Source organism: Mytilus galloprovincialis, chromosome 8 (assembly GCF_965363235.1).
Source record: "Mytilus galloprovincialis chromosome 8, xbMytGall1.hap1.1, whole genome shotgun sequence".
NCBI lineage: Eukaryota > Metazoa > Mollusca > Bivalvia > Mytilida > Mytilidae > Mytilus > Mytilus galloprovincialis.
This window is the reverse complement of record NC_134845.1, coordinates 56,939,287-56,952,840: the sequence shown is the minus strand read 5'-3', so window position 1 is coordinate 56,952,840 and position 13,554 is coordinate 56,939,287. Positions and strand designations below refer to the sequence as shown.

At 31.2% G+C, this 13,554-nt stretch overlaps 1 protein-coding gene across 1 annotated transcript; it reads right to left on the bottom strand.

Annotated features, from left to right (window-relative positions):
• Positions 1-221: 221 nt before the first annotated feature.
• LOC143042258 (uncharacterized) lies at positions 222-8,481 on the bottom strand. The gene is made up of 2 exons (XM_076214521.1): positions 8,208-8,481; positions 222-2,317 (listed from the first exon to the last, which is right to left on the bottom strand). Exons 1-2 carry the CDS (start codon positions 8,260-8,262, stop codon positions 369-371), a joined length of 2,004 nt encoding a protein of 667 aa, XP_076070636.1. The 5' UTR covers positions 8,263-8,481; the 3' UTR covers positions 222-368.
• Positions 8,482-13,554: the final 5,073 nt, after the last annotated feature.

Genomic DNA, 13,554 nt, shown 5'->3' with positions numbered 1-13,554 from the left:
CAACTGAGATTTTGAAAACTTATATACTTGTATAAGTAGCAGCCCTCTATCAAGAAAATGTTAAAGGAAATGCTAGCCCTGGAATATCGTATCAGTTCGCAGATAGATATTCAATATGCATTCGTCTCTTGAATGTTCATACATGGAAATGAAATGTTAACAATCTGGGATGCATTTTCAAAAATTTGGTACACAGCTTTTATGAAATTAACGACAATAAATGATTGGAATTGTATGTTATTGTGTAAGCATATAAAGTATATAATTCAAAATTTAGACTCCCCTCCTATCGAATCACTTGCCTAGTATCACGTGTACATGCAACATTGAAATAAAAACTTAACTGAAAATTTGTTAAAAGAGTTAAATTAATCCAATAAAAAAAGTCTCTTAACGGCAGGATTGTCGGTTGGATCTATATGTAATTTAGCAGATAGTAAGTACGCTTGTCGTGCGGTTTCAGTTTCACCTACTGTCTGTAAAGCAACACCAAGAAGATTATAGGCTGCGGCTTTTGCGTCCATATCTGCATTTAAATAATTGTATTCTGTAACAAGTTGTAGAACTTGGAGGCTATCCCGACATTGTCTGGCATCATTTAAATTATAATGACAAAGAAAAAAAAGAAAACAGGAATAAACTGAAGATGGAATTCTAAGCGGGTTGTAATCCACTTCTAACAGTAGTTCATCTGGTATTAACAGAGAGTTTACTTCAAATCTTATATCATCTACAAGAACATATTTCCACAAATGAACAATACTCTTCTTCTGAAGTGATTTCAATTTGAACAGTCGATGATGAATGTCCGACATTTTTATGTAAGGGTAGAGTTTTTCAGAGGAACATTTCAATATACAATCCATTATAATTCGTACAGCTCTAGTATATTGTTTTGTTTTATAGAAGAACGAAGCTAACATTAGCCATCCAGATACAGCGTCATGATAGATATTCTTTAGCAGAGTACTAAGACAGAATTTGTACTGTTGGTATTGGTATTTATTTTTACTGTATGCATTGTTAAGTTGAATAGACTGGGCACGCACTGCACTCATCATTGACATGTAATATGTATATACATATTTCATGGAAAATTTTTCGCACGAAACTGTCTTTTGTATTTGTCTAGTAAATGAAGAACTATGCAAAATTTTGAAAACCCCTCGAAAAGAATTATTTGCCAATTGCAGTAAGGTCGAACTAATTGTTTTCTCAACATCATTTATATACAATGGGTTCCGTTCTATGCTGAAATACTGCATTGATGCACAAAAAGTGGATACTTGATCTGAAAACAAAACGCATCGCCAACCATAACTATGCAATGTATACAGTTTTTCTAAAAGTATTTTACGAGCACGGCCCTCAATTTTATTCTCAAACATATTGTTCTCTGGAATGAAGTAATGCGCACAAACTGAATAAAGAACGCAATAAATAAGTCTGTCAAAACATTGCATAAAACAAGGTATAAGTTTGTCAGGTGTCCATGAGGATAGTGGTAGTTCTTCAGAGATCCAGAAAATAATTGTTTTGAGGAAATAAGAGCAGAGCAATTCTTTACATACAGAGTCAGTAGCTATTACATCTTTTAAAAGAATTTTTATTAGAGCATAACAACATAGTTGGGTGTGAGTAAAGGTATGTACTAACATTTTTTCACTGATTGAAAATGATATTCTCCATTCTAAATCCTCTTTTGTCGACCCCTTAGTCCCAATTGGTACAAAAAGGACACCGTGTTTGATGATACTTTTTTTGACATTATTACTCGGCCATGAGTTGGTAGATCTCGTTATCCATTGCACTGCAGATGATATCCACGATTTACAATGTAAACATTCGGCAAAGTCATATAATCCATCTTTGTCAGATACACATGGTCCATGAATTGTATAGTCCATATTTTTGGTCAGGATGTCTTCTTTCCATAATGAGCTAGATAGATAATACTTATCACCTAGTTGTACACAGTTGTGATATGAAGTACACCTACTGTCTAGTCTCAACTGAGTAAATCCAGGTTTTACATTGTCTGTATCCATTAGCAGATATGCTGAAATTGGATTTAAACGGGGCTTCACATCATAAACCTTTATATTTTGTACGACATACATAACATCCAAATCACTGCCTCGCATATCAAGTCCTTCCCCATAACTTCCACTTGTTATACTAAATTCATTTTTGTGAATTGACAAATCATCCCTGATAGCGTTCATTAACCTGATTTGTCTAACATTATCTTCAGTTCCTACTATACTTTGACACATGTACCTATATAGTTCTGTTGATAAATTTTGTGTGATGTGATCTGTAATCAGAACAAAAAAGTAATTACAAGTATAAGAAACAAAAAAATATTTATATGTACATTAGAGTTATTGCACACTGTATGTACATGTTAATTATTTCACTACAATAAAATCATGATAGGAAATGCAAGCACGGGAATATCGTATCAATTGGGAGATACTTGGATGTTGTTATTGATTTCCAATGAATAATATAAAAACAAAACATTAACTACGTTATTAAATATTGATGTAATAAAAGCCACAGCCCTTTATTACAACAAGGCCGAAATAATGTTTAAAAATAGATAATCTCAATAAGCTTTATTACAAATAGACAAAAAAAAAACATTGCGTGTTTAATAGTGTAAAGTTTTTAAAACTAGCTCAAACTTATTTGTCTTCAATATTTTCTTTTAATATAAAATGCGTACTCTTAAATCTGATATACATTGTAGTGTAAATGAACTCAACTACAAATGAAAAATAGGTAATGGTTTTTCATTTTCTAAGCGTAATAAAAGAAACACCAAATATTTTGGACAGTCCTGTAATAGAAACACTAGCCTAGTATCAAGTGTGCATGCAACATTTAATTGATTATGTAAAATCTTTCTTTCATTATAAGTGTTATTGTTTTGATGCATTTGGCATTTTTCGTGACTCTCTTAGGCAAATTCAACTCTTGACGGCTTTTGAAATTTTATTTGGTTTTGAGAAAAAAAGGTTTAAAATCATATGAAACCAGTGACTGGTGAACAAATGTGTATCCAATTCTTGAACCATCAGGAGCAAGTAATTCAGTGGTTGTCGTTTGTTTATGTGTTACATATTTGTTTTTTGTTCATTTTTTTTTACATAAATAAGGCCGTTAGTGTTCTCGTTTGAATTGTTTTACATTGTATAATCGGGGCCTTTTATAGCTGACTATGCGGTATGGGCTTTGTTCATTGTTGAAGACCGTACGGTGACCTATAGTTGTTAATGTTTGTGTCATTTTGGTCTTTTGTGGATAGTTGTCTCATTGGCAATCATACCACATCTTCTTTTTTATATGTATAAATAGTTATCTTAATCTTCTGTGCACAATTATATCATATTTTACGCAATAATCGTATAATTATGATTTTTTTCCTCTTTCTTTGTTATATGGCAGCTAGTTGTTTGTCGTGTTTTGAAGCCGTACTTTACCGATTGTCATCTATAGTAAACAACCAACAAAGAAGAATGGATAATAATGAAAAAAATGTAGATGATGTCGAATTTAGTTATTAAAAGGTGTAAAATAAAAATCTTTTGTTACTTATTGACTACTAGACCTTCTTTAATATATCTGCAGAAATGGATTAACTGTGTTTTTGTCGAGCGTAAAAACAATAAGAATATAGATAGAAGTTAATGGCGTAACGTGGTCTTGGCGTAAACACAGAAAAACGTTTATGAAAAAGGAACAACAGATACCAAAGGGACATTCAAACTCTTAAATCGAAAATAAACTGTACACGCCATGGCTAAAAAGAAAAATAGACAAACAGACAAACAATAGTTCACAAAACAAAACATAGAAAAACTAAAGACTGGGCAACTAGAACCCCACAAAAAGATGGGGGTGATCTCAGGTGCTCCGGAAGGGTAAGCAGATACTGCTCCACATGTCTCACCCGTCGTGTCACTCATGTTAGTACAAACACGCTAATAAGTCTAATTCGGTAGGTCACATTCGACAAAAGGTGACGGGATTGTAGTTACGAAATTATATACACATCCGCTATCGAAGAGGTATTCGTAGAGACATTCTTCGTGGTAGCGTACGAAAAGTATGCAGTTCTTATGACTTTATAAAATAAGAAGACGTGATATGATTGCCAATGAGACAACTATCCACAAAAGTTCAATTGATAGGGATGTAAGCAATTATAGGCAACCGTACGACTTTCCACAATGAGAAAGACTCATACCGTATAGTCGGCTATAATACGCCCCGACATGAAAAAAACGAAGGCCTAATTCTAAACAAAACATTTTACGAAAACAGAATATGACAGATATAAACCAACGGTAACCACTGAAGTATAGGCTCCTGACATGGCACAGGCACATAAAGATTCTGGCGGGGTTAAACATGTTTGTGAGCGCTCAACCCTCCCCTAACCTTGGACAGTAGTGTACCAGTACAACATAATAATAAACTATAAAAATCAGTTGAGAAATGCTTAACTCATCAGATGGATACAACAAGAAATACATCTAACAAAAACAAAGAGTGGACTCAGACGGGTACTTATATATTCCGAACAAAAGGACACTATGAGAGAAGCAGCAGTTACTGGCAGCTAGTTCAAAGCCAATAACAACTTATGAAAAAAATCATGTAGCTAAGACTAAAATATCAATCAGTATGCATCCAACATCCAATTGATTTAGTGTACATACGTCATCAATAGTCAAAGAAAAAAATGACCCTGCGCAATGCCTAACTATAGGTATCGACAGCTTGTAGTATTATGAAAGTACATATGTGTATGATATAATTTTACTGGTAACAAAATCAATATGTAAACACTAAAACAATATTCAAAGATTTAATTACAGTGTTGAATAAGTATTCTTTTAGAATAATTTAATCTTTGGAGGATTTTAAGGATTAATAATTTTACCCGAATCGTATCTAAATTTCTTGGCTCGATTTACAACATCACCGTAAAATTTAAGATGTGCTATTCCGTTTGAAATACAGGAACAGCCAAACATGCAGACCAAATCGTTGAATCTAAGAAAACATTTAGTAAAGGTTTTAAGTAATTTGTGGTAAAAAAATCCCTGCCTTAATAATTTACTAGTAGTACTACATAGATTACGCTTATTAAAATCCAAAACGTCAGGACAGACACGAGCATAGCGAACAAGTTGTGATATAAAAACAACGAAAGACGGTGCCAAAGAACCAGACTTGGGGTAATTGTAATTGTAATCGTTAATCAGCTGTAATTGATTACAATTTTTCAAGTAATCAGTGTAATCATTAATCAGCCAAAAATCTGATTACATGTAATTTAATTTAATCAATTACTTTTCAAAATACCCTGTAATCATGATTACTTTTGATTACATTCTGATTACAATGAAAAAAATCTAAAATTGTGTTTTTGGTCATTAAATGAACCTCTTTGTTCATATTTGATAAATTTTTAACATACTAAAATGGTTTGGTTACTCTAAGCTTGTCTACTTCAGTAAAGAATAAACTGTTACAGTATTGAAAAGTCATCATTAGCCTAAGCAGAGACATTTAATACAATTATATACCTTTTATCTTGGTAAAAGATATTGTACATACATGTATATTCACCATTTTATAATGATCTTCATATTAATATTTGATTATAACTGTTATAGATATATATTCAAGTAATACTTTTCTTTAACCCTGAATTATAATCTTTTGTTAATTTTTGTGATTTTTGTCAACTTTAAATTGACAGGTAGGAGACTAATTAAGGTTTGTTTTTATTGCAATTACCAATTGAGTATAGCTGTAGGGAAATATATATGATAAAAGATAAATCAGACATGAAAATTTATCTAATTAGCACAAACTAAATTAAAAGTTGGACAAATATGTTTTTAAACTTTTTTTTGTATTTGGACTGGACGTGTAAAATGCAATGGTTTTTAATAAATACTTTAATACATATTGTTTACAATTTGATTACACATTTCTATTAAAATTTAACATAGTTTTAACTGGTAACTTTATTTCAGCCATATTTAAACTTCCATAAACTGCAACTTGGAATACATATAAATTATGAAAGAGGTCAAAAGACAAACAAAAAAACTCTTGATTATGATATATCTTTATAAAATTTAATTCAAAATAATTAAGAGATCATTGGTGATAAAGTGTAATGTATATATATATGTAGTGAAATTTGGTGTTTATTTAACTAGATGACGTTTAATTTGAAGTTATCATTTTATAATTGACTCAAATAAAATATGTTCTCAAAAATGCTATAGTTATATTAAACGTTTATTCATCCACATCATTCAAAATGTTTTGTTTTTAAATTCATTGTAATCAGATGTAATCATGATTACTTTGCCAATGTAATCATTAATTTAATCAGATACTTTCAGAAATGATGTAATCATTAATTGAATTTAATCGTACAAATGACAAAGTAATTGTAATTTAATCAATTACATTGAAAGTAATCGGACCCATCTCTGCAAAGAACATCACCATCCGAAAAGGCAAAATTAACAATAGAGTAGAAAAATTATCCCTTTTGTCGTAAAGTTTTGTGTAGAAATTCAGGTGTAATACTGTAATATCTAAATCTAAGAGAGGACAGTTATTGATGTTGATATTAGAATTATTTAAAGTATGTTCCTTTAGGTAAATTTCAGCTGTATGGGTAGATAATTCTTGATTATTTCACGAAAAACAATTATTAAAGATACTCCATTATTAGATGGAATTTAAGCAGTTCTATTCTGAGTTTGGTCATACGCTGTGATTCATGACAGGAAGGAACAAGTCTGCTATTAAATGGGGGGGGGGGGGAGTGCCCATAGGAATACTTACACTCTGTCGATAAACTTTATTGCCAAAAAGTACAAAAATGATGTCAAGTAGAAAATTTAGTGCTTTAATCAACTTGTCCCACCTCCAGTAAGGACACCTATCATATTTTCCTTTCTCATTAAAGAAAAGGATTTTATATGAGTTGCAGCAAATAAATTGCAATCAGATTTATCAAACGACCATTCAATTAGATAGGAAAAATTTGCATTGTATCAGATGCATTTAGGTAGTCAATTGATATTAATCATTTAAATTATCTTATACTGTTTTTGTCCTTGATGCTATTAAAAAATGTTAAATGTATACCCATTCAATGCGGATGAACATAATGAAAGACAATTTGTAACAATTTCTTATATTTGAATTTTGTGCAAATAACGAAAATGAACATTTTATGCCCCATTTATGTGCATTATGTTCTCTGTTCTGTGCGTCCCTTTATTCCTCCGTCCGTTCGTCCCGATTCAGGTTAAAGTTTTTGGTCGAGGTAGTTTTTGATGAAGTTGAAGTCCAATTAACTTGCAACTTAATAAACATGTTCCCTATGATATGATCTTGCTTATTTTAATGGAAAATTAGAGATTGTACCCAATTTTCACGATCAACTGAACATAGAAAATCATAGTGCAGATGAGGCATCCGTGTACTTTGGACACATTCTTGTTTTAATATGACTTCTAAATTTTATTTCAATAGAGCTCTACATTCTTATATAAAAAGATAGGGGCTCTAAATAAAATAAAAGATATATAAACATAAAAAATATAGATGAAATGCGCGAACAAAAGAGCAGCAATTTATAAATTTGTAAATAAAAGTTTTATACAAACAAGGACATAGCGTTCTTTGGACGGTTTGAATTTTAAATGCAGTCAAATATTCGTTTCAATTCATGCATGGTTAATTTTATTTATAATTAAATATTACTGATCGAGAGACTTTTATTTGATGTTTTAATATATTGGCTAGACAATGTTCCTTGTGGCTAGAACTCAAAGATTAAATAATAGTTAATCTAACTCCTGCACTCTAACTAAAACTGGATCTTGAAATCCAAGCATAAGTTAAACTTTACTTAATTCAGAACAATTTCAACTCAAATAGATATAGAAAGACGTAGTGTGAGTGCCAATGAGACAACTCTCCATTGTATGAATATATCTAAATTGCGAACGTGAACTCGTTGGCTATACATACTCATTTATCGAGATATAATCATCTCTCGTGCTAATCAGTTATGTGTGGAAACTAAACTGATATATAAATGTACAACTGCATTTTAAATATTTGAAGGAAATAATACATTAGTTGTAACCTACCTGTCATCGTTATTCGACTGATGAGTTTAATGCCAACGGGACGCGGGTCTGGCATACACTAGTACAAGCCTGGTAAATTTGATGAATTTTTGCTTAGCTCATTATTTTATAGTGCGAAATAGGTATTTCCGTAACAGTGATGTTTCGCTTCCGGCTCCTTTCAAGACGTAACAAAACATCTATTTAACACTTAAGGTGAACTTTGTCAGTAATGACAAGTTTATCTCTTGATTTGTAATAAGATTGAAACACACGTCATACTGCTACGTAAATAAAGACATAATTTAAAACTAGTTTTCCATATATAACTTCCGGAAACAAACATTAACGAGACGTAATATAAATTATGAAAAATACTGCTTCTTTTCAATCACTCTAGACTTTGTCTCGAATAACATAACATAACATATGTATGAAAACACAACTTAGATAACACCCAGCAGTAAAAGTTCATAATTAACAAAGTATGCATCAATTGAAAATATTGTTTGTGTGAATTTAAAGTCTTAAAAAGGTTTGTTTTTAAGTTTCTCAATTCTGGTCCTAGTAAATGCAGAAATTGTATGTTATATAACCAAAAAAAAAAATGTTAGATATCAAATCTAAAAAAACGAGAGGAATACTTTCAGTATTTGCTTTACTGGCAGTTTACGGTTTCACAGGAATATTTTGTTACTTCCAAAATCATTTTAAAAGAATGTTCGGGTTAAGAAATCCATTAAATTGACGATAGTATTTTATTGATAAAAAATATTCTTGAACGTTTCTTACATAAATGTAGAACTTAAAGAAACAAAGATTTTCGGGAAATATCCATTTTCCCTAGAAAAACTAAATGTCCATCTAGGCAGATATATTGGAGACTATGTCTAGTTTTAAACAGGTGTGAAAAATCTTCACGCACACACAATGACCTCCAAATTTACTTTCAAGTTATAATACCAATCTATATGAAATTTATTCTATTCTTTATTAAAAGCCTATACCCCTTGAGATGCAAAATCTGACACCCCGAGCGACACTGTATACATTGATAAAAAACTAGCTTTAAAACCAACTAATGTTAAGTAAGAAGCTGGTATTTTGTTATATTCTTTGTTATGCATTCAGTTTTTTATATAAATGATACGGGAAGAAGTGTTCTTAAGTAGTTTTTATCCAGAAATTTGCATATGAAGCCTCAAAATCTGCAACATGGAAAACTAGGGAGAGGTTTTTGAGAAAACAGAGCACTGAAATCAACTGCTTCTGCTTGCAAGAAATAGATTGTGTTTCAGTTCCTTCCGTGCATTACAATTTATGGTACTAAGAATTCTAAAAATAAAAAATTTGATACTTGAACTTACTTTTATAGTTTTTCTTCGCTTCGAAATTACCATCCTGTGTCAAACATTCAAGAAATGCATACAGGCATGTGCATTTTATATCAATGTGTGTTATCTCGAAAAAACGCAATTCTCGTCAAATATCGCTAAACAAGCTTAATAACTAATCAAATTAAAAAAAAAAAAAAATTCAAGACTGATTGTTAATTTTAACTTTTTTAAATGTAATTTTTTTTAATCTATAGTTGTCTCAATTCAACATTTTCATATTGATTTGAGACGTTTTTCAAGATGACATATTTTTCTCATTTGTGTCTCAAAAGATACTTCCAACTACTCGTTCAATTCGATGTTTTACGCATAAAAACTAGTTCAACTCAATGCTTTACTCGAAATTATCTTTAACTATAATCATGATCAAAACAGGAAAATAAACTGATATTTGACTTAAACATATTATGTTTCTCGTTAAATTTTAACTCTGATTTATCTTGAATTTACCCAAACTATTACCCACACTGAATAACAACAGTCTCAAGTATCGTGTATTATAATAAATATTCCTTGTTATTTTTGTCTGAAAAATATATCAGTTTGAAAAAAAAAATTATACTATAACAAGCGTTATCACGCTACATTCAACACGTATAAATAGGTTGTAATCCCTTAATTATGATTTCCGTGTCATCATTGTAAGCCTTTGAAATGCAATTGCGTAAGTCGTATTTACGTAAAGATTACCTCTGTTTCGATTTCAAATACCAAATATACACATAGAAAAAAGTATTGCAACACCAAATTGAAATTCAAATTAAAAAAACACTCTTTATTTTTTTGTGATATAATTTGTTGAAATAGAACTAATTACACATTATTTAAATATCACATTTTTAATCAATAAATATCGACTCGATAAGTTCTTATCTGCACATACAGCTACTGTACTAGTAAACAATAAAACAGATGTTTTTATCCTCATTATTTTCAACACTTTAAATAACCAAGTTTATAAAGTTATGTGATTGACACCTTGTAATTGGTCATAAACAACTCATATCTGCAGCAAGATGGCAGATAATCAGCATGAGAGAAGCCGGTATGTCGCTGTGACATATGCACGTATTGTTGGTCATCACCATTCCACTATTAGTCGTTTTGAGAATAAAAATCAGGCAACACACGATTTTAAAGACCTTCCGAAATCAAGAAGACCCCCTATAATATCTGGTAGGGAAAATCAAATTTAATGAAGGTTGGTCAGAGGGAAATCCAATGCAAACAATACAATCCTAAAAAGAGAGTGATGACCATATAGGAGCCTTTAAACACGAACTGTTCGAGATCGGCTCATCGCTACTGGTTAACGTGCGATAAGACCATTTCGGAGAACTTTGCTTACGAACAGACACACTGTTGCCCGTATCCAATGTAGTGCAGAGCTCGCTAAAGTTGGAAATAAGCATCGTGGAGGAAGAACCATTGTTCAAATGAAATTCGGTTTATCGTCCTTGGCTCGATTGTAGCCCGAATTTGAACCATATTGAGCATATATTGGACACTATTGGGCATAAAGTGCATGAATGGACACACCAGTTCAAACACGTCATGACATAAACAATACTTTTCGTCAGGAATGATTGCTGCCACCTTAGCAACAAATTAGTCGATTGATGGCAGGAATCAGAAGACGTTAAGATGCGGTTATCCGTTTGAATGAAGGCTGCTCACAAAGTACTAATTCTTTGGCGTATAACGATCAACCATGATGTAAACAATCATCTAAAGAATAATTTTGAAATATCTGACATTATTAAGTTCGACAACAGTAACAGTTGTAAAACGCATTGTTTTTGTACAAAGACATTTTACTTTGTTTAAAAAATTTTGGTTAGATAAAACATATTTTTTTCATATTCTATCCAAAATAAGAGGCTGATTTTAAAAAGTCGAGGTGTTGCAAATTTGTTTCCATGTGTATATGTATTCAATATGGAGACTGATGTTTCTTTGCACTTACACACCAAATCTTGAAGGAAGTCAGAAGACATTTGACCTTCAAACAAGACCGGCTCAGGATAAAATTTCCTTTCTTCCCAACCAAACTGTGGAGGCGACCCAATAACTGACTTGGCCATATGCGCATTCATTGTTTTGGAAAGAAGACCTGTCGACGTTCTGTTTAGATGACGATTCCAAAAGGGGGTCGCACCAATTTGACTAAGCTGGAATCTTTACCAGTGGCGAATTTAACATTTATTCTTTCAGTTCAAAATATAGAAATTTCAAAAGAAACGAAAATGTAATCTGACACAACCATATACATTCTATTTTAAATTATATTTTCATTGTGTCAGATTATCTTTTCATTCTCTTGAAATATCTGTATTGTTATATTTTGTCTTCATTAATTAAACTAACCCAGAAAAATCGAATTCAGTAAATAAAGTTTGCGCTTATTTCAGTTTTTCTTTTTTCAAACAGTAGCGAAAGATTGTCTCATCTATATTATTAAACGAGAAGACCTCATTTTGTGTGTCACTTCTCTTCCTCTCATAACAAATTAATCATCATGCCTCTGTGTCCTATAGGTACCGTTAATAGTCGCATTTGTCATCCATTCTTATGACTATTCATTTTGGATTATTTTGGGAGAAAAATGAAATAAAGGCGTCCGGATATTGATTCCGTATTCAAACCGACTTTTAAGGCAGATATGACTTCCGGTTTTAACATTGAGAACCAATCGCATGATTGATAACACAAATGAAAAATAAATAAGCCAATCAGAGCGTTGTCCATATCGTGGTTTTTAGATCGTAAGAACCACTACCATTTTATCTCGGTTTAAACTTGCATATAAACTATTTTGATTAGTATATTACTATAATATAAAAAGACTGTCTGTATAATATAGCAGTGATTGCCATGGAGAAGAAACTAAGAATCAATAGTTAATAGAAAATTAAGTACATTTTAATATTTATAATATAGATACGTTTGTTCATAGTACAGGTAGTATACAGAAACGCGAAAATAATGGAATATAACAGAAAACAAAATGATAACGAACTTTGAAATAAAGAGAGAGGGCTTATAAATATTGTCCTATCTCCATGTACCTATATGATTTTTGATATCATTTCTTAAATTCTCCAAACATATAATATTTTACAAAAATTCATCCTAAAATAGTTAACATATTTTCAACCAAGCTTGAAATGCCCACGATTTTGCTTTTAAGTCAAACAAGACTTCCGGAATTTAACATGCACATAAATTTCTATAGAGTACTCGGGGACAGGACAATAAATCTCTATATGATATAGCGGTGATCGCCTAAAAGAAGAAACTTGAATTTGATATTTGATAGCAAATACACTTTTATCATAGTATAGGTATGTTCATAATATACAGAAACGCGGAAATTATGGAATTTAACAGAAAAAAATAATAACGGACTTTGGGAGCAAGGGAGAGGTCTTAAACTGTTTCCAAGTACTTATGAATTTTGATATCTTTTCTGAAATTCTCCAGACATGAAATGTTTTACAAAATAATCCTTACAACAGTTTACATACTTTCAACTAAGCTTTAAATGCCCGCGAATGTGTTCTAGTATATATAAAAGTAAAGAAGTATAATATAGAATTTTAACGTTTACAATTATACGGAATTAATATAAAATTGTGGTTGTTTTCCTTCGCAGGCTTTAGCATTTCAGATTTCGGTGGGATAGGTATGATATAATTTTATTTCTAAAATAAATTTGATGTATCAGTTATGCACCATTCGAATTTAGAGGGTATGGAGGTGAGGAGGGAATTTAAAATGAAGAATCACCTGGCCCTGATTTTCAATAAATGAAATTCATTTCACAGTTGACAAGCACATTGAATTAAAAAAAGGTTTACATTTTGCCCATTAGCTTATCTAAAAAAAATATTCCTTGCATCAAAATCTCTGCACCCCCAGTGGAAATGATTAAAAAATCACAAATTAAACAAGTTTACGCGTTAAACATA